Here is a 23,060-nt window from a genome sequence, read left to right as displayed (position 1 = left end):
ACGAAAGCGTGAAAAAGTCACTTGAGAAGACAGAATGTTCTAGAAGAAAATCGCAAAATTGTCAAGCAAAAAATTTGCATAAAAAGACACATATGTTTACAATAATTGCTATGAGCTTCGTTCAAGAGCAATTAATAACTTCCAATCCATTTGAAACCAAAAAATTAGGTGAAACAGAAATTGTAGTGAGAAGGGGAAACCACGAATTATGAACTTTAGCTGAAATATAGATGATTGAAGCATTCCCCTAATTTCGTCGATGCTTTCCACTACATTATCTGTCTTTTTTGCTAAATAAGCACCGACCTAGCCGCAAAATGAAAGCAACATAGTGATAAGAGTCTAGCAACAATTAGCAACAGATATATGCAAGTATAGCGCCACAGCGATTCAAAATTTGGAATTGGCAAAAAATCTATCTGCCCGAAAAGTAAAAAAAATACCGTTTGAGTATTTTCAGAGTAAAAAACTTACATACGAAGTGGGTCGGTGCAAAAATTTATTCACGGTGAAGGACAGCAGATAGTTGCTACATTTTAGTTCTTAATTTACGGCAAACAACCAACTTTTCCGCCTTCTACAGCTTAACTTAGATTAAGCCATCTCCTCATTGATAAAATAAACGCAAGATTGTAAATTTGAATTCAGAATTCAATAAAAAACTAAATCTTCATACGAAAATACAATAGACAAAATGAGTTTATATGAACACAACAAAGAAAGTCAATTCAGTTTCAGATTTAATCTTACTCTCTCTCCGGTCAGATTTTCTCTCAAAATAAGAATTCACTCCTTTCGTTGGCTTGAGTTTGAATACTCGGTCATTTGATATAGTTTAGTGTCTCTGTCATGTGATAATGTAGAATAAATAAGCAAGAGAGTTCTTAAGGAAAGATAGGCAACTTTACACAGGAAGCGGAAGTAATTAATTGAATGAGACATTCTGACGTCTTCATAAGTTATATTCAAACAACAAACTTCGTGATCATAAAGACTAAGGAAAGTATGTATTACATTAGAGGTCAATTAGAGGTTGATCGACTCAACATTCTACCCCTTTCGAACTAGATCCGTGCAAGTGCGCGCATACACCCTAAAATTTGCAAACCGCACCACGTAGACAATACTGGAAACTTTGCTAAGGTGCAGCTGTGATTCCGATCACACTAAGTGTTGCAAATGTCTAAACAGTCAGGTAACTTGAAGATACAGGAAATTTGAATCATAACACCATTTTACAGTGATTTGACTCGTAATAATAATGTCGTTAGCAATGCCCCCGCCCCTACAACCCCCATCGCCCACATATTGTTACTCCATTTTTGCTTCTCGACTGTTGGATTCCCCGGATTATGTTCATTGTCATCTCCGGCTTCGCTATTCAAATATCGATCGGTATGTCCGTTCGTTACTGTATACCTCCTACCATCTGTGCCTATATTAGAGGACACATCCATGCTTGGGTTGGTATCGTTGTTTGCAAACGGTAATCCATTGTCATCATCTTCAAGTGATGTCAAATTTGCATCTCGCAGAATCCGAGTGCTGCTACTTCTGCTCACGTCACTGTTCAGGGTTGAGGTGGAGGTCGTGTCTGTGGATTGGGTGCTCCTCAGGTACGCGGCGGGGGGTGCTCCAGGGGGAGGGTAAGAGCCGTTCACTGTAGTGGAGGAAGTGAGGGTGTTGGTGATTTGTTCCCGTTCTGACAAGTTCGGAGATTGAGGATTGCTCATAGATGTCCTGCTGCCTCCACTGGCTGATATGCTGACCCAGGCCTCCTGAAATACAAAATTAATCATTCCAACGTCACACTTTCATTTCAACATCATGCTGATTTCAGTTATAATTAAGTGGAGTTTTCTCAGCCCCGCTACTCAATAAATTCAAATCAAATAGATTTGAATTGCACTACGTCAGGTCTCTCTCTAGGAACAGTGCTTGTTCAGCTTTTTTACAATTTTGAGATGAATGAGTTAGAGGTGGAAACTGTGAGGCAAACACAATCTGGGATTCTAAAATCCCAAAAATCAAGATTCTTCCGATAAAATGCAGATTTTTTTAAAACAAAAATACAGATAAAATCAATTGCACCGTCTTCAAAATAGGAAAGAAAAACATGCTCGAATACAAACTCACTGCTCTCTTCATATTCAAGTTTGCTACTTGAACAACTATTAATAGCAACTATTAGAAAACTATGTTTTTAATTAACCAAATGACCTCTGTTAACCAAATTGTAAAATTTATCAGCTAGCAGAGCTGCCAATTATATCCATGATGAATCAATGAATATTCTAAATTTAGCTTTCAATTTAAAAAAAAACAATTGCTCTCAATAGCAGTGTTACGTCTCAAAAACTAAAAGCACTTTTTTCTCAATGAAATTTTATCAAACATGTTCCAAAAAATCTATATTAAATACACTTCCACGGCATCACTTTTTCTGAGTTTTCTAAATGAATTGATAAAAATTTTCTATATGCATTAATTCATTATACATCAGTAACAAATTTTATTTGAAAGGTGACCTCATCAATAACGCGCTTGTAATAACGTCAATTTACAGTTCAAATAAGAGACGTAAGAGCTCAAAATTAATTGAGCGTGATTATTCTACTTAATTGTTTTGTATATTTTTTCTTTCATCTGTTTTTAGTACATTTACTTCCTAAAAAGGTAATTCAAATCTTTCAACTATGACTACTACTCTAATTACAAACAAAGGTTCTGCGTAATGTAATGATATTTAAACGTCAAATTATTACCCATTTTATACATACACGGCAGATTGCCGGAAAATAGCCGCCGTTGATTCCAATAAGCATGATTGGGATTGAAAGAATAGATATTGAAAAAAAAAGATTTTTGTACAAAACATTTTTTAAGTCCGACTTATTTTGATGGCATTTCGTAGTTGAACATACTTCTGTTTCTTAGAGAGAGGCTACAGGGGCTACTATCAAAACCAATAAGCATTAGAGAGAGGTAACTAATAATTATAGGAACGAAGTTCAAATAGCGGGCATCTAATATTGGGCTTTATGGGTTTATCCCGTTTCTATTTCTGACTTCAATTTTTTATACTGACGCTGTTCATTTTCAATTGCTTCGCTGATCAACTGATGTTCAAAATCACTTTTAGCAGAATGAGAGAAGAGAGAAACTAGCCTAGAGAAGTCAAAAAGATTTCACGCAAAATGTTGAAGAAGCGGCAAAATGAGGTAAAGCGAAACATTTTTTTGTTCGACGAAGTAAAAAAACATAGCAGAACAACATAGCTGAAATACAATTCAAAGAATTGAATGAAAAACTTAGAAGTACTCTACATGACCAGCAGATCAAGTGAACAATGCCATCAAAAAAAACAGAAACAGAATCATCTCAAAAAACAGAAATTAAAACAAAAACTAAACAAAAATATACTCATTGCTATTAAAATCTTCCGAATAGTTTCTGTGTATCTAGAGGCTATTAAACGTCATCACGAAACCCAATTCCAAGCCTTCAAAAATTCATGGGCTCAAGGACCGATAGGCAATAATTTTTACAAAAAATTTCAAATTTCAAAAAATAAAAATTCTTTCAAATAAAATGTAGAATACCATTCACTTGCCCCCTAGCAACTATTTAATAATATACTATCAAACCATGGATGAGGTTAGCTGGCTACTGAGGTGAGAAAAACTGACTCAAAGACAAATGTTTTGGAAAAACTTGAAAATTGCAAATTTTATCAAGAAATTTCTAACATTCGAAAGGTTAAATAGTTGAAAACAAATCCATTGAAACCACCAACCATGCAGTAACTTTCATCAGGACGTGGAATATGTTTTTTGGGTACTTGAGAATGGACAAATACGAAAAACTGACAAAAACTTTAGAAAACCTTGAAAAAAATTGCAAATTTTTATCGAAAATGCTAAAATTTGAGACATTAAAATCTTGAAAACCAATCCGTTGTTACTAGAAACTATGCATCGCCCTTTTATCAAACCTAAAGAGAGATTCTTTGGCCCCCTGAAGCTGGAAAAACTCAAAAAATGACGCAAATTTTCAAAAAAAAAATGAAAAAAATTGCAAAAATTAGTATCATTTTGCGTGTTTGTGTTTGTAGTACCAAAACATACAGCTCATAAAATAGTCATAAAAAGTAAATTTGTCTCGAAAAAGGCCTCCGTCAACTTTTAAAAATTTCAACCTAAGACTAATCAAACAAAAAACTCAAAAAATCACAAAAAAAAAACATGAAAAATTGCAGCATTTTGAGCCCAAAAACTCCTAAAAACAACCTTTTAACCTTCAATTAAGGCCATCCCAGCAGCTGCACATCCCAACTGCCATCCCAACCACTCTAAGCACTTGAAGGACTACTAAAGCCCACATTGGGCCTCTGATGAAACTTAACGCCCGCTGTGCTTCACCTGTTTATCCCGTTTTGAAAGATCAAAGTCATTGAAAAATGTGTGAACACATCTTAACAAAAACAGCGCCCCAATACAGTTCAAATTCTTTGAATTGTAAAAAAATAGGAGCGCTATAATAGCCGGCTGAGAAGATGAGGGCGGCTATTAATTACAAATTAAAACTTCTCAAATACAATTACACGAAACCCACGCTAAAAGCTACCTAAATTTATTACCAAAGATGTCAAAAAACTTGAAAATCAACACAAGTGAATAAATAAAGGTCATTTCAAAATGATGGCAGAGTCCTTCTTATCGATCTGGGTATAACAAAAGAAGGGGCGGGGTGGGGTCCAAATTTCCCGAAATTGCTATTCAAATCAATAAACTATACCTCCTCGGCAATTTGGTGTACTTTTATCCCGTTTTTGTTACAAAAAAAATCAAACGCTTCAGACGAAAAATCGATCAAGCAAAAAATCACATTAAAAAAGACCAACAGGAACAAGAAAATTTTCGCAAAAAGATTAAAATATTCAACTTGAAAGCTGAAAATACAAAGCAACAGTTTTGATCAAATAGATTTTAAAACTCAGCCAAGACTGAGTGACTTAGAAGTTACGTGGCTGAAACGTCTGTTTATTTTCGCAGACAGACACCGCAGTCTAATAAAATGATAGCAAAGTGTCTGTCCGCATGTACACATTTGGTTTACAAGATCAAAATTGAGAGGAATGTCAATAAATTATTTGTTAAGCCACATATTTGAGTAAACGCAATATTATTCACAAATATGAAGACGGACAAACCAACGGAAGAAGAGTTAAATTTAGCTTGTAATACATTAGGCCAACATTGGCAATGAACTTCAATTAGAAATCGGCAATTGGTCTCTCCATATTTAGATGCCGACAATAATCAACAATAGGTGACGCTTACATATCAGAGCATAAAATGTAAGAAAGCCAAGCCAGACGGGAGCGGGAAACGGATAAAAGTGACGTTAAAAAGAGAACCATTGGAATATCATTGCCTCCCTCGGAATTTTACTTTCTAGTAGACGCATTTGATGAAAAAATTCAGATCAAAATGTTATCATTGTAGTTGCAAGTATCATGTCTCACTATTCAAAAAAAATTAATTTCAAACCAAAAAAAATACAATTAGGGTATCACATTCCTCTATTGATTTTTTAATTTGAAATAGATACATCAGAGAATTTTGACCGTTTTGAAACGAATTCTGATCGTCTAATTGAAACAAAAATTAAATTTGTTTTTCATCAAACCAAAACGTTCCAATTTTTTTTAAGAAAATAAGCGACTAACGTCGGCCGAATTGCTCTGAGACGACAGGCGATCGGTTGGCTTTGGTAGGGGATGATTGAGGGGGTCAAACTATCAAGATTAAGAACAGCCCTTTACACCATCAGCATACGTCTCCAATACAGTTTTATGAATCGCATTATTGATGACTAGTGAGCTGAAAAGCTCTAAGAGAACTTAATGCTCTCTGGGCGCCACCTTTTATCCCGTTTTGAGGATGAAAAGTCAAATGCGTCAGACAAAAAATCAATCCAGCGAAAAATTGCAAAAAAGACCACAGGACTAATTTAATTGCTACATGCATGTTTGGAAAGATAAACTGTAGATGGATGATTTGTTACAGAGCTACAGAGACCTACAAAACTTGAAACATATACATCAAAGAAGAACACTCGCCTCAGTTGGGGCGTGGCACAAAAGTTTGCAACAGGAAGGTAGTCCCCCACACATCGAGTGAAGGAAAACACTATCATTAAACATAACCGATTAACGTGGAAAGAATTGATCTCGAATGACTAGTGGGAGTTCCAGTCTATTGCAGCCTGCTTCAGCAGAGGGGGGGGGGGGGGGGGGTAGTAACTAAAATCGCTAAAAGGGGCTTCAAATGCCGTCATTACAGGTTAATATTTACCACTAAAACCACTAAAAAAATTTAAAGTAAACAATACCACATTTCGGCGCACTTTTTATTTGACTTTGTAGTGAACGACCGCAGATTGAGTTTAGCTACTGACACTTGAATGGGCGCGAAATTTAGATAAGGCAAAACGAAAACGTAAAGAGCGTAAAAGTCAGTCCATAAATTAAAAAAGACCAACACGTTTACAATAACTACTTCAAACTTCGTTCGAGAGCAATTAAACAAAACATTTTATTACAAAAATCTTCCTTAGAACCTTTGGAAAACTAAAAAAAAATCAATAAAAAGGCTTCATGATGCAATATTACACAATGTTCCCACACACCTCATCAGCATACACCTTTCACGTACAAGTCAAACTAACTCAAGCTAAGAATCTTGAAAATAAAAAAGCTTGGTCAGATGGTTTGAAACAAAAACCCAGTTTCGGATTTTTGTCAGACTACATAGCAAGAAAAAGTACGTTAGAATTTAATTGCAGAACTATAACCGCCAAAAAAAATTTCGGTCTCCCCGCGCAGGTTATAAAATTGCTGCTGTCCAAATTTCCCTCAGAAGTCTGCTGAGAGCGAAAAATAAGCTAGACTCAATACGACTCGCTAACTTTAATACCGCATCAAAAACAATGCTTCTGGAGATTCAATTACATTATAACTAACAATGAACACAATTTTAGAAAATTTAAATGAGAATATCAGATTTCTCATTATGAATCAAAAACTCATCATGAAAAACTTAAAAAAATAGAAAAGGCCTGAAAAAAATTGAAAACAACCAATGAAGTCCAAAAATCCTAGTTGAATACCTCGTACTATTCACAATTAGCGGTTTCAAAGCAATCATTCAAACAAACTTCCATTGAATGCCAAATAAACTTGTTCACCAAAACAGAAAAGAAGAGTTATAATTATTAACTGTGAGTAGCCACTTCTTGCCAAAAAATTCGGCAAACGAAATCCGAAGGACCCAAAGTTGAATCTGAAAAAGTCATTGAAATTTGTCATCAATTCAAAATTTTCTTCGAAAATAAATTCTGTCAATCATAAGAAAATGTTCAAGAATCTGATCTATATAAAACGTTCAACAAATTGATCTAAGAGTCAGTGATTCCTGAAAAGAATTTAAGCGGAATAAATGAAAAAAACGGCAACCATTTAACAAAGTTGGAAATTTGAAGACGATTCACGTCTATTTATGCTATAATCTGATTGAGAATGTTTTCAGCAAAAACTTTTTGATACAAACTTTTTTGAAACTCCCTAAAAAGTCCCTGAAAGCACATTTGACTTTTGCGCAAAAAATACAATCAAGCTTCGGTTAACTTGACAGAATATCAAAAACAATAGAACATTGAACAATAAATTAGCTTTAACTTATTAAACTTTTAACATTCAAGCTTTGAAAAAAAAAATCTTTATGTTAAGCAACTTTTTTCACTATGAGCACCGTTCCTGAGTATTTTTAAAAAACAACAACCAGCACTTTTATATTCTAATAGCATGAAAAATCTTGAGTTCTAATTTTTAAAAATATGGGTTCTTGGTATATAAAAGAAATATCTTTCTTCGTTTTGCACGTTCTTTTCTTACTATTTTCCGGTTTATCCAAGATCATCACTGGATGACTTATCCAATCTGCCAGCTATGTTTGAGCGCATAAACTTTTCGAAACCAAAGTTTTGGATATTATTCTTTATACTGGAGTTCATTTACGGTAAAAAATAAAAAAAACTTTACTCAGTGACGCCGAAACAAATATTTCACAATCAAATATTTCCAGAAACACTAAATTTTACCTATTTTAAACAATTTGATTGAAAACGTTGCTGAGAGTCTCCTACTTTAATTTTTTTTTGATACAAATGCTGAGATTCGACAATTTGAGAAGTATTGTAAAAAAAATGTAGGTTTACAGAATTTGATTAGAAATTTAGAGCAAAGCACTTCGAAGCTATCTGATCGCAACTCATTAGCTCGTAGAACAATCCCACTCATTACTAATGCGAAATCTTCCGCTTTCGCTTATCTGAGATTATTCTTCAAAACACAATAAAGCTTAAGATAGAAAATTGTAAACCAAAATGTTATAAACTGTCGTGTTCTGACCAAATGCGGTGCAAAATTTTTTTTTAAATCGAATTGGCAAACCATTATAAGCACATAATCAAGAACGAAATAATTTTCCTGTGTAAAGAAAGGAGCCGAAGAGTCAAAACTGGAAAAAACTGTGTACCAACTTTTATTAATTTTCGAGCTAAGTCAAAGCTAACCAGCTTTGACTTAGGACAGCTCGAAAATTAATAAAAGCTGGTAAACAGTTTTTGCAGTTTCGACTCTTCAGCTCCTTTCTTTACACAGGAACATATTTCGTTCTTGATTTTGTGCTTATATTGGTTCACCAATTCGATTTCAACGCAACCTTTTTGCACAGCTCGGCACGCAGATCCTCGGCATGCATGGTTTCAAAAATTTATCATTTAACAAAAAAGAGATAGAAAATTTGCTTTAAAAAATCAGAAACAATGACTGAAAATATGATTTTTCAAAACCTGCCATTTATTGATCAAAAATGGAGTCATTGTCCTCAAAATCATTCAATTATGAGAGTAGAACTTGTTTGTCTTAAGTTATGATAGTAATCTATGACCGGAAGACTACGATAAAAAAGTAGGTGAAAAAAGACTCACCCATCCTCCGTAATGTTCGATGAAGTAGCCCATATTGCGATTGATAAATGAGGACACTTTGTTAGCCATCTGAATAGTATTCATGCACTTAATGCCCTCTTGGAACAACACACTACTATTGCCACTGTCAACAGACATTGACAAGTCCTCCCCACTTCGATAATAACTACTCGAGGTCTCATTCGACAGCATCGACACATTGCTCGCCTTTCTAAATCTGGAATTGATTGCTGGATTGACACTGGACGTGGAATTGGACATGGACTCCACGGGGGAGATTCCAATATTGCGAGTGGAATAATCGGAGGTTGTGATATTTGGCGATGCAGACAAATCTGGACTGTGGTCCGAGGACAGTGCGTCATCATACACATGTCCATTGACTATAGTGGCCGTCTGTTCGTATAACTGCAGGTCTAAATTTCTATCTTTATTCAATTTTGCCAGTATACTAGTCTGTGCTTTTACTGCTAAAACGGCCGCAAAATAAACTAAAGCTAAAACGTTGCTCTGCATAAAGTTAGGCGGCGTAATTAACTGACGCTGCCCGTTGGTCGTGTTTAACTCGAGGTGTCTATTTGAGGGTGATTTATGGACCACTGGCATCGGCGATTGATCTTTGGGCTGTAAGGGTAAATGGCAGCGGGTCAGAATTTGGTTTCCTACATTTTCGATTGCTTCTCCGAAATTCTCCAACATATTATCGTCAACATCCTGGCTAATTTCTGCAAAGTTTCCATCGTAAAGCTCCAACATATTCTGCAGAATTTGGTAGAAACAGGGCGATAATTTCACAGGCAGTTTGGGTTTTGGGCCGACCCATTTTAAGTTGTGGCGCTTCAGAATGAAAGTAAGAGAGTACACTACCACAGCCTTTGTATCAAGATATGTAACTCTTCTGTTCTCAGCCATGTGCGAAGCGAGAAAAGTTACAATTCCAAAATAGAATTCTTAATTACAACGTTGTGATTTTGGCCTCTATCACAGAATATGATAAAGGCGAGAATTTTATAATTTGAAGCCAATTTGAAAGAATGCGGTCAAATAACTTTGCGTCGTAGAGTAAACTCAACGAGAGTTGGTAGACTGTTTGAACAATAAGTAATACCAACTTGCAATTCAAACAGACTTACACTCAATTCTGAGTAACGACAGAAACGCCACCAACGTCGATTCTCAATTCTCAAACTCAGCTGAACTCCTAGTTTATGGCTCCGTGAAAGTTGTACGACAAAATGTAACAATAATATCGAAGAGCTCAAACACACCAATGAACTATAACTAGAAGTAATAGTTGTATTTTGTGTTTATGTTGACGAAATTTGTTTCAGTTTCAAGATTCAAAAGAAAAGGTAATTATATGAGAACTGCAAATTTTTCACTAGCAGTAAATATAATGATACAACAGCAAGGTAACAAAATGGTAAGTAAAAGTATGACGTAATTGTATGTTTAACAAATCTAAGGCGACAGTGAACGCGAGAATACAAGGTCAAATGGCTGATAATTTTCACAGATTTTCAGCCTTTCTTCGAGTTATCATTAAAGGCAGTGATTTTCTCACACCACAATAATACTGAATGTTTCAAATTGACTATTTCTACGTTCAGAACAGGAGAAATTTCACAATAGAAGGCAACTCAAACATCGCATCAAAATTACTTCTGCCTATTGTAAGGATTTCCGAAAGGGTTGGCCAATTGTTTCGAACAACAGCAAGAAGTTAATTTGTAAACTGAAACAAACATCTTTGTTAAAATTAAATTGTAATATTAAAATTTGAAATGACTGATTGTCGCATAAATTCAGTGAAGGATAACTATCCAAGGAAAAACATGCAAAATGTACACACAAAATCTTTATTATTCTCAAAAACCACCGTTTAAGATGGATACTTTGAAAAAAGTAGCGTTTTTCTTTTCAGTCCTAAAAAGCTACTCAAGTATTATAAAAAAACTCTTAGAGAAAATCAGAATTTTAAATAATCTGTTCTTTGAAGGCTGCCCATTCATTCCAAACAAATATAGTCGCAATGAAAAATGTTAGTATATTGGATCTCCGAAAACAATATTTTGCTTACGTCGAATTGACGGCTGATCACATCTATTTTTGTAACCTTGTCTTAAGTATTTCTTAATTTCTATAAAATGATATGTTTATTTCTCCAAGGATGGAGATGAACATGTCTTTTTTTTTAAAAAAAAAGCAGCTATTTCGAGTATTGAATGAATTTCTCCTCGTTCTGACGGAATTTCCTTGTTGGTTGAAATTTCAATAATAGCGTAAAAGCGCAAACTCAGTTGCACCTATTGATCTGCGAAACATTGAAAAAACATAGTGAGAATTCCATCAAGACCAATCCATCAAGAAGTTGATTGCTTAAGTTCTGCTGACACGAATGTCAAAAAGCCCATTAATTTGATTATTCATACGTTCAAGAAGCTTTTTGCAAAATTTGAGGATAAACGGGGTCGCAAGGGCATATTACAGAGCCCCTTTGTAGTACTTGGAAACGATGTCAGCAGAGCAGAATGTAGTCAACACTTCACTTTTAACTAGAACACCGCTAGTAGATTGCAACAAGATAACACTTATTCCCTGGCCTCAGTTGGGAATTGATATCTCAACAAAAACAGAGCTGCAGCATCAAAACTCTCCCTTCGAATATGTTTTGTATTTGATAGGTATGTATGGACTAGCTATTTTGGCAATGTATGGACTAGCTATTTTGCCCCTAGCTATTTTGGCAATGTATGGACTAGCTATATTGCCCCTCATCGAAAAGGTTTCCGACGACAACCTGATTCAAAAATGGTACGCGGATGACGGAAACGCCGCCGGATCGGTCGAAGCGCTGAAAGTCCTTCTATCGAAGTTGAAACTGCATGGTCCTTCATTCGGTTATAATGTTATCAAATGCCATCTTATCACCAAAGCAGAGTTCGTCAATGACGCAAAAAACGTGTTTAAAGGTGAAGAAGTAGATATTATTGATGGATCAAGAGTCCTTGGATCTGTTATCGGAAACGTGGACTCCTGCAGACAATACATAGAAGATCAAAAGCAAAACTATCGACGTATATTGCAAAAATTAGCCAAACACGCGAAAATTGCACCTCAGAATGTGTACAAATGCTTGACGAACTCTGTGCAGCATAAATTAACCTTCTTATCGGGGACAACGCCAGACACGTTCGACTTGTTGGAAGAAGCCGAGAAAGTTATCAATGATCACCTAATCCCCAACCTTGTATGTAACACAAATTATGACGAGACCTATCGCGACATATTTTCACTCCCCGTACGCGAAGGTGAACTCAACATCATTCGTCCTGAAGATAGAATTCTCGAATACGAACGTTCAAAAACCATTTCAGAGCCGCTATCCCTCGGGGACGTACCAAACATCGAGTCCGAACAATTAAAGAGTTGAGAAGATCAGAAAAGATAAATCAGTGAAAATGATTGAGAAAAAATCCAGCATTAAAAACTGTTTGAATGCAAACAAAATGTATGCAATTGATCTAGCCTCTGAAAAAGGAGCTTCATGTTGGCTTAAAGCCATGCCAATGAAAAAGTATAACTTCGATCTGTCCAAGTCTGAATTCCGAGATGGTTAAAATTAATTTGCAATATTAAAATTTGAAATGACTGATTGTCGGATAAATTCAGTGAAGGATAACTATCCAAGGAAAAACATGCAAAATGTACACATAAAATCTTTATTATTCTCAAAAACCACCGTTAAGATGGATACTTTGAAAAAGTAGCGTTTTTCTTTTCAGTCCTAAAAAGCTACTCAAGTATTATCAAAAAAACTCTTAGAGAAAATCAGAATTTTAAATAATCTGTTCTTTGAAGGCTGCCCATTCATTCCAAACAAATATAGTAGCAATGAAAAATGTTAGTAAATTGGATCTCCGAAAACAATGGTTTGCTTACGTCGAATTGACGGCTGATCACATCTATTTTTGTAACGTTGTCTTAAGTATTTCTTAATTTCTATAAAATGAAATTTTTATTTCTCCAAAAGGATGGAGATGAACATGTCTTTTATTAAAAAAGAAAGCAGCTATTTCGAGTATTGAATGAATTTTTCCTCGTTCTGACGGAATTTCCTTGTTGGTTGAAATTTCAATAATAGCGTAAAAGCGCAAACTCAGTTGCACCTATTGATCTGCGAAACATTGAAAAAACATAGTGAGAATTCCATCAAGACCAATCCATCAAGAAGTTGATTGCTTAAGTTCTGCTGACACGAATGTCAAAAAGCCCATTAATTTGATTATTCATACGTTCAAGAAGCTTTTTGCAAAATTTGAGGATAAACGGGGTCGCAAGGGCATATTACAGAGCCCCTTTGTAGTACTTGGAAACGATGTCAGCAGAGCAGAATGTAGTCAACACTTCACTTTTAACTAGAACACCGCTAGTAGATTGCAACAAGATAACACTTATTCCCTGGCCTCAGTTGGGAATTGATATCTCAACAAAAAAGAGCTGCAGCATCAAAACTCTCCCTTCGAATATGTTTTGTATTTGATAGGTATGTATGGACTAGCTATTTTGGCAATGTATGGACTAGCTATTTTGCCCCTAGCTATTTTGGCAATGTATGGACTAGCTATATTGCCCCTCATCGAAAAGGTTTCCGACGACAACCTGATTCAAAAATGGTACGCGGATGACGGAAACGCCGCCGGATCGCTCGAAGCGCTGAAAGTCCTTCTATCGAAGTTGAAACTGATGGGTCCTTCATTGGGTTATAATGTTATCAAATGCCATCTTACCACCAAAGCAGAGTTCGTCAATGACGCAAAAAACGTGTTTAAAGGTGAAGAAGTAGATATTATTGATGGATCAAGAGTCCTTGGATCTGTTATCGGAAACGTGGACTCCTGCAGACAATACATAGAAGATCAAAAGCAAAACTATCGACGTATATTGAAAAAATTAGCCAAACACGCGAAAATTGCACCTCAGAATGTGTACAAATGCTTGACGAACTCTGTGCAGCATAAATTAACCTTCTTATCGGGGACAACGCCAGACACGTTCGACTTGTTGGAAGAAGCCGAGAAAGTTATCAATGATCACCTAATCCCCAACCTTGTATGTAACACAAATTATGACGAGACCTATCGCGACATATTTTCACTCCCCGTACGCGAAGGTGAACTCAACATCATTCGTCCTGAAGATAGAATTCTCGAATACGAACGTTCAAAAACCATTTCAGAGCCGCTATCCCTCGGGGACGTACCAAACATCGAGTCCGAACAATTAAAGAGTTGAGAAGATCAGAAAAGATAAATCAGTGAAAATGATTGAGAAAAAATCCAGCATTAAAAACTGTTTGAATGCAAACAAAATGTATGCAATTGATCTAGCCTCTGAAAAAGGAGCTTCATGTTGGCTTAAAGCCATGCCAATGAAAAAGTATAACTTCGATCTGTCGAAGTCTGAATTCCGAGATGGTTAAAATTAATTTGCAATATTAAAATTTGAAATGACTGATTGTCGGATAAATTCAGTGAAGGATAACTATCCAAGGAAAAACATGCAAAATGTACACATAAAATCTTTATTATTCTCAAAAACCACCGTTAAGATGGATACTTTGAAAAAAGTAGCGTTTTTCTTTTCAGTCCTAAAAAGCTACTCAAGTATTATCAAAAAAACTCTTAGAGAAAATCAGAATTTTAAATAATCTGTTCTTTGAAGGCTGCCCATTCATTCCAAACAAATATAGTAGCAATGAAAAATGTTAGTATATTGGATCTCCGAAAACAAAATTTTGCTTACGTCGAATTGACGGCTGATCACATCTATTTTTGTAACCTTGTCTTAAGTATTTCTTAATTTCTATAAAATGATATGTTTATTTCTCCAAGGATGGAGATGAACACGTCTTTTTTTAAAAAGAAAGCAGCTATTTCGAGTATTGAATGAATTTTTCCTCGTTCTGACGGAATTTCCTTGTTGGTTGAAATTTCAATAATAGCGTAAAAGCGCAAACTCAATTGCACCTATTGATCTGCGAAACATTGAAAAAACATAGTGAGAATTCCATCAAGACCAATCAATCAAGAAGTTGATTGCTTAAGTTCTGCTGACACGAATGTCAAAAAGCCCATTAATTTGATTATTCATACGTTCAAGCTTTTTGCAAAATTTGAGGATAAACGGGGTCGCAAGGGCTTATTACAGAGCCCCTTTGTAGTATGGAAACGATGTCAGCAGAGCAGAATGTAGTCAACACTTCCACTTTTAACTAGAACACCGCTAGTAGATTGCAACAAGATAACACTTATTCCCTGGCCTCAGTTGGGAATTGATATCTCAACAAAAATAGAGCCCCAGCATCAAAACTCTCCCTTCGAATATGTTTTGTATTTGATAGGTATGTATGGACTAGCTATTTTGGCAATGTATGGACTAGCTATTTTGCCCCTAGCTATTTTGGCAATGTATGGACTAGCTATTTTGCCCCTCATCGAAAAGGTTTCCGACAACAACCTGATTCAAAAATGGTACGCAGATGACGGAAACGCCGCGTGATCAGTCGAAGCGCTGAAAGTCCTTCTATCGAAGTTGAAACTGCATGGTCCTTCATTCGGTTATAATGTTATCAAATGCCATCTTATCACCAAAGCAGAGTTCGTCAATGACGCAAAAAACGTGTTTAAAGGTGAAGAAGTAGATATTATTGATGGATCAAGAGTCCTTGAATCTGTTATCGGAAACGTGGACTCCTGCAGACAATACATAGAAGATCAAAAGCAAAACTATCTACGTATATTGCAAAAATTAGCCAAACACGCGAAAAATGCACCTCAAAATGTGTACAAATGCTTGACGAACTCTGTGCAGCATAAATTAACCTTCTTATCGAGGACAACGCCAGACACGTTCGACTTGTTGGAAGAAGCCGAAAAAGTTACCAATGATCACCTAATCCCCAACCTTGTATGTAACACAAATTATGACGATACCTATCGCGACATATTTTCACTCCCCGTACGCGAAGGTGAACTCAACATCATTCGTCCTAAAGATAGAATTCTCGAATACGAACGTTCAAAAACCATTTCAGAGCCGCTATCCCTCGGGGACGTATCAAACATCGAGTCCGAACAATTAAAGAGTTGAGAAGATCAGAAAAGATAAATCAGTGAAAATGATTGAGAAAAAATCCAGCATTAAAAACTGTTTGAATGCAAACAAAATGTATGCAATTGATCTAGCCTCTGAAAAAGGAGCTTCATGTTGGCTTAAAGCCATGCCATTGAAAAAGTAAAGCTTCAATCTGTCCAAGTCTGAATTCCGAGATGGTATTGCTCTTCGGTATGGTTGGGAGCCCCCCAAACTTGCGTCCAACTGTGTTTGTGGCGAGCCGTTCACAGTTGCCCATGTACTTCACTGTCCCAGAGGAGGGTATACCCATTTAAGACATAACGACATCCGTGACTCTTTCGCCAATCTGCTTGAGGAAATTTGTTTTGATGTTGAAATCGAGCCTAATCTGCCGTTGCAAGGTGAGTCCTTTGCAAATAAAAATACCAGCACTGAAGATGACGCACGATTGGATATTAAAGTCAATGGCCTCTGGGACAGCAGATTCACAAAAACGTTTTTCGATGTAAAAATCTTCAACCCCTTTGCCAAAAGCTGCCCGAAAAATATCGAAGACGCGCATAGCTACCATGAAAATATCAAAATTGAAATTTGAGCCTCGAGTTAAAAATGTTGAGAAGGGCACTTTCAGTCCGTTGATTTTTTCTTGCACAGGAGGAGCAGGACCTTTAGCAACTCGGGTGATAAAGCAAGTTGCCAGCAAACTGAGCCTTAAGAACGACGACTCCTACGCCAACATCATCACGTTTATCCGAACGAAAATCAGCTTTGCGCTACTCCGGAGCTCCGTACTCTGCCTGCGCGGTTCCCGCTCGCTCCGACAACCGCAGCCGGTCGAGGCTTCCATGGGGGCGGTTGTCGAGGAAGGGAGGCTTTTAAGTTGATACTCCTTTATTTGATTTTCTTTTAGATTTGTTTTACGCTCTGATAATTTTTATCTCACTTTAAGTTGATTGCTGGTTTGTAGCAAACCCTTCGCTGTACCCAACCTTCTCTCATCTCCTTTTTAAATTCGTTCTTTTTCTTAACTGGTACCGATTGAACTAATGTTTGCCACCATTTTTGTAAATACTGTTCTCGACCTTTCTGTAACTGTTCTGATTAAACCTCACATACATTTTGTCTATATGCTATTGTAGTTTGTTCCCTTCTAATTTAAATCTTCCAATCCCAAATTTGATAGGTATGCTAAATCCTGCTTCTCAGCGGGAATATGCAAAGATAAGTGGTAATAGCCATTGATTATAGAGATGCGCCCAAATTGGATGGGGTTCCTGCTTCACATGACACCAAGAAGAGCTTCAAGGTAAGGAAAGATTCAATGTATTTGAGCAAGTTAGCGGCTAGTTGTCTTTGAGCAGACCACTCAAAATTAATTATATCAATCTTAACAACAGTATCAAGCCGAAAAGAGTTGACCGGACCGAACATTCGACTTAGCAGGCAATGCTTCCAAATAAAAAAAGGAGGCGCGGTAGTGTGTGTTTGCACATAAGGTTCCCACCCCCACCCCTTTCAACCTCAAACATTCAACAAAAAGTCATTCAAAGTTTGAATAAGAAAAATAAAGACATGTCCCTCTCTATAAATCCGGATTGGAGAAATAGAAAGAGTTCGTTTTATGAGAACTGAAATGCTTTAAGAACTTGAAGTAACTGAACATGCTAGCAAAGTTACAAAAAAGATGTGTTAAGTCTTCAATTCGACTTGAGCACAATATTTTTTTGAAACATCACTATACGAAAACGTTTTACGACTGCCATATAATAAAAACAGACAAAATTTTTTGGGTTAGATCCGGTCTGTCATTTTTATGAGACACATACGCTCCATAAGGAAAAAGCCCTAGGGAGCTTTTTCAAAATATTATTCGAAACCATAAACTCAAGACTCTATATTCAAGAAGTAGGGAAAATACGTTTGGCGAAACAAAAATCTGTAAGTTGAAGTAAAAAAATTAGGAGCGCTATAATAGCCGCCTGGAATTGCTGACGCGGCTATTAAAAATAAGGTGACTCCCCAAAACCGAAAAACTTCTAGGAGCTTTTGTTTACATTTCTGACCCCTCGCTGTTAATCGTGGGATTAACTGTGTTAGTGGGACTTTCAGCATCTAGTAAATTGGATCAACGGTAGTCAACACAGTTTATATGCAAATACAATGATTAAAACGACAAAATGTTGAAATATCGTACCGAAAGTTAAGTTTCGGCAATACTTTTTTCATTTTTTGTTTTTGTTGAAATTAAAGGTCACAAGTTTCCACCTGAGAACACAAAACCCAGTAACACCGTTCCGCGTTTGTTTTAAAGCCTCGCGCTCTAGAGTTGCAACCGGAACTGGAGTATTTGGAGACAAAAACAAATCAAAATTTTCCCTTGTTAGTTTATTGTAGCATAAAATAGTTATTTCCACTATAAATTAAAGAATCCTAAACTTTTACCCTATTTAAACCAATAGAATGCAAACTATCAGGCGCTGGTTGATTTGAGATGACCAATTGCTTCGAGCAGTTGGCTTCGTCAGTAGCTCGCCACGGTTTAGTGAGGCTAGCTTTAGCTTAATTGAAGGAGCGTGAGGTGAGCGCAGCGGGGGGGGGGGGGGGTGCAACAATGGGAGCGATTGTCGTGGGGGATCAACCTCTAAGAACCGCCCTTCAGACAATAACTATAAGTCTCCAAAGCAGTTTCTGTGAATCGCATACTTGGAGACTAGTGAGCCGAAAAGCTCTAAGAGCACTTAATGCCCGCTGGGCTCTACCAGTTTATCCGGTTTTTGAGGACAAAAAAACGGTCAAGCAAAAAATTCTATAAAAAAGACCAACTGGTTTAATATAACTGCTACAAACTGTTTGAGAGCACTTAAAAAGAGCAATTGGTATAAATTATAAAAAAAGAACATGTTTATCAAATATATATATTTTTTTGCGATAAACAATTACGTCTCTCTCCCACTAAAATCTACAACGTGCAAAACACTGACTAGCTTATTCGATGCCGACGTTTGCGCTCTACAGTTGCCGCTAACCAAAAAACAATTGGAGAAACAAAACAGAATTTGAATGAAATTTGACCAATATTGACAAAATACTCAAATCGCCCATCAAAGCGACATGAATTAAAACATACCAAGCCGATGTCCCCCAAAATAGTCGCCACTCTAGCTCTTCTAAATAAACATACGCCTGTTAGTTAAACAAATGGTATAATGAAAAGGACTAAAACCAATGATAAGGACTAACAAGCTGTGAACTCAGGTAGAACAGAACAAATTTTATTGACGAAGTCAAAAAGCAGGATCAGTTTTTCATACAATTCATTCAAATAACTTCAATTGAACAAACAATTAGACCTAAAAATGACTAGGGAATGATTCTGAAAAGTACTCAGAAATAAAACCAACCTAAAACGCAGAAAAAAGAGCAAAACCACTCAACTTACCGCAAGCGCAAACAAAATTCACAATCGAGAAAACATTTTTTTTGTTCGATCACCGTTCTCTCAATTTATTTGAAGTGTGAATATATCTAAATGATGAAGTGTGAATATATCTTGAAAAAAGACAGCGCATTCTTTGAAGTGTGATAAACCATAACAAGTCCTGATTTACAATCCATATAATTGAACTAACTAATGAACTGGACATTGCACTTCCATCAAACTTTGACAGTCAATAAATCATATGATCCCGAAAAAGGAAAAACAGTATAAAAAATCTAAATATATTATAAATTTCCATTTTTCCGAGAAAGCGTGTTGTAAAATTTATCAACAAATACAAAATTTTTATAACTATTTAGACTACATGATTAGAATGCATACAACAACTATACAAAAATGAATGAGAGACTAAGTAAAAAAGGGTATCAAATGAGATTTTGTCATAAACTTCAGAATCATTTTGAAAATTAGTGGTGTCGAGGTAAAAAAAAAGACACGTAACCATATACTAAGATCATTTTTAACGGCATAGCATACATAAAAACTCCAGCCGATAAAAAGATAAAATTAAGACATCAGGCTAATGAGACGTGATATTATCGAGACTAAGGAACTTTTGAAAACAAATAGCTCCAAGAACTAGATAAACTTAAGCCTCATTAGCAAACAAAAAGATCTGTTACTAATGAGATCAACTAACTCATAAGGAAAACAAATGAACAAATTTGGGCACAACAAAAATTGAAAAAACATTTTCTGAAAACAAAAATAGTCAAAATTGTAGATTCCATTTGCTATGAATAATAATAATAATACGTCTTTTTTTGACTCACTTATGCCTCATTAGCAGCAATGAGACCTGTAGTTACTGATGCTACAACAAAAAAAACGGTAAGCGTCAGAAACTCACGACCCATTTTGGCAAAAAAATAGCGTCAAAGTCATAAACATAATAGCTACGCATATTCAGATATTTGAAACTAGTCAGAACACATGCGGGACATCTGAATAGCACTCAAGATACGAAAAACTCAAAACATAAGTCAAAACCCGACAAGAAATTCCTTTCAAAACCCGAAAACTTTCTCAAACCTCTCCGCTTTTTCTCTCTTTACTACTTCAGCGTGACTGCAATCACCACTCTAATTTCACTTCTCATTGCAGGCTTGTTCCAGTTTTTGGCTAATTTCAGCTGTTTAACATCTGCCCTCTTCTACTTACCCGGTTATCATTGAGGCGCTAATTACAAACGATTTCAGCAGTCTTCAGGGTACTAATTTTAACAATTAAGGTCAAAAATAGCTCAAAAAGCTCGCCTGACTCCATTTTTTAAACAAAAGCTCAATTACCAAATCATCAGCCAAAATACGATAGAAAGTCAGAACGAACAGTTCACCAACCCATTACAGCCTCAAAAAATTAATAGTATATTGCAAAAACGTTGACCGATTTAGGCGAAAAGCTTAAAATTCGAATGAAAAGTAACCAAAAATAGTTAAAATTAGTGAAATAGGCAACAAGCTTAAATCATTAGCTCCACGAAAACGATAAATTGCAATAATCCTTCAACTACAATATTCTAAAACCGATTGGCTTTCTAATGATAACACTATTATCTTTCTACGACAAAAAAATACCAGTAGAGCATATAGTTGCTCCAACACTAAAAGGGCCCGATCAACGATCAACTAGTGTCAGTGTTGCGCAGCTTAAAATGAAAAGAAAGCCCGTTTGACACTGAACTGATTTCTCCTACACATAGTAAAAGCACAGTAGAGATGGATTGGTTAAATATCCGTTCGACTGACTGATTTGTTAGCCATCATTGAAGTTGTGAGTCTTATCTTTGTATGTTCGGAGCTCATCTTTGTTGCTTGGAGCTTATCTTTTTATGTTCTTATCACAATTAAGGAACGAGTTTTGAAATAAGGATGCAAACATAACCGACTAACGTCGGGCGACTTGCTCTCAAACGACTAGTGAGCGGTTAGCTCCAACAGACGCTAAGTACGGTTTAGGGAGGATAGCTTTAGCTTAATTGCCGGGGGGTGAAGTTGGGGGGGGGGGGGGGGGGGGGAAGCTCTCTCTACACCATAAATTTCTGTCTGCAAAACGGTTTAGTTGAATTGCATACTTAGAGTTTAGCAAGAAGAGATGCTCTAAGAACCCTTAATGCCCTCTGGGCGCTACCTGTTTATCCCGTTTCTGAGGACGAAAAGTCAAATGGGTCAGACGGAAAATCTGTCAAGCAAAAAATCGCCTAAAAACAACAGGACTAATATAATTGCTACAAACTTTGTTTGTGCGCAATTTGTAAAGATAATCAAAATCACGACTGGAAAACCACCAGTAAAGTGGGTATGAAAAAGTGATTTCAATAATGGACTTTACCAAAAGGGACTTACTTAACCTTCGAAGTCTTAGAAAGCGTGTAAAAATAGTAGGAGCGCAGTAAGAGCCAATTGGAATTGGAGAGGCGGTTACTACTCAGCTGTTAAAATGCACTACCATGTGAAATGATTAAACACCTGCTGGCAACAGAAATGTTAATGGATCAATGCTGTACATTTGAAGAGCAATTTTATCAACTTTTCACTAGAAAATTTATTACTTCGAAAAGTTAACTTCCTTTTAAATAATCAGCACAAGATTTAAAAAAAAACGAACTTTTCTCAAAACAAAGATGGGAGAGAAAATAAAGTAACGAACCACTGGAAGATTGCAGTCCCAGGACAAGCCTTTTAGTCTAGTTCATTTGCTTCTCATTCTCAGGCTGCTGAATTTGAGTTACTTTGCAAGAACAGAGAAGCAAACAAGCCACACCTATCTTGCGTTTCTTGCGATTGCGTTGATCAAACATTGATTACAGCAAACCACAACACCATGTGTCATTTATGACGACGAATGTTTGAGATTGCGACAGGTCACCGCGGTTACTTTCAACAATATTTTCACTTTAAAATGCTCAATTCAAATGCCATCGCAATTTTTAACACAAGATTATATTAGACTAACTGCTGAGGTTGATACTGTTCCCGAGTTCAGTGTTGTTTATGTGGTAATGAATGAGGTAGTGCCTGGACGTTGCTTCAGTTCAGGATAAAAGAAGCAGCAGCAGAACCAGTCGCTTCTTCACTCAAATCTTCTGTTTGGTTTGTGATGAGGTTGTGATTAATTTAATGCCACTTGATAAGAGGAGGAGCTTTTAGCCCTACTGCCACATAAAACCTGAAACATCCAACTACAATTATCTCTCAGAATTCGGAATGATCGCTTCTTTGCATACATAAGAACGCATGTCGCGTGTTTTGAACGTTGTCATCGATTCCCCCATACTGAATTATGACAATCGTGAAAATAAATTCCCAGACAAAACATTTTAATCTCCCTGATCTTAATAAAGCATTCGAATCCAAGAATGGAAAACCTA

At 36.3% G+C, this 23,060-nt stretch overlaps 1 protein-coding gene across 2 annotated transcripts; it reads right to left on the bottom strand.

Moving 5' to 3' along the window:
• Positions 1 to 625: 625 nt before the first annotated feature.
• LOC142354664 (uncharacterized) lies at positions 626 to 22,879 on the bottom strand. 2 transcript variants are annotated; one of them, XM_075407017.1, is made up of 3 exons: positions 22,646 to 22,879; positions 9,055 to 10,789; positions 626 to 1,778 (listed from the first exon to the last, which is right to left on the bottom strand). In XM_075407017.1, exons 2-3 carry the CDS (start codon positions 9,964 to 9,966, stop codon positions 1,236 to 1,238), a joined length of 1,455 nt encoding a protein of 484 aa, XP_075263132.1. In that variant the 5' UTR covers positions 9,967 to 10,789; positions 22,646 to 22,879; the 3' UTR covers positions 626 to 1,235. The 2 variants fall into 2 exon arrangements, with proteins under 2 accessions (XP_075263132.1, XP_075263133.1); XM_075407018.1 differs by lacking the exon at positions 22,646 to 22,879 and adding an exon at positions 22,340 to 22,566.
• Positions 22,880 to 23,060: the final 181 nt, after the last annotated feature.

The sequence above is a fragment of the Convolutriloba macropyga genome, chromosome 15 (genome assembly GCF_964194025.1).
Source record: "Convolutriloba macropyga chromosome 15, txConMacr16.3, whole genome shotgun sequence".
Lineage (NCBI taxonomy): Eukaryota > Metazoa > Xenacoelomorpha > Acoela > Convolutidae > Convolutriloba > Convolutriloba macropyga.
Note: the sequence above shows the minus strand (reverse complement) of the source record. Positions and strands in the feature narration are given on the sequence as shown.

Excerpts from the sequence above, each read along its gene's own strand:
- LOC142354664 (XM_075407017.1), bottom strand. The coding sequence starts at position 9,966 with ATGGCTGAGAACAGAAGAGTTACATATCTTGATACAAAGGCTGTGGTA. Across the intron at positions 1,779-9,054 it reads TCGAACATTACGGAGGATGG|GAGGCCTGGGTCAGCATATC; the intron begins GTGAGTCTTTTT and ends TTTGTATTTCAG.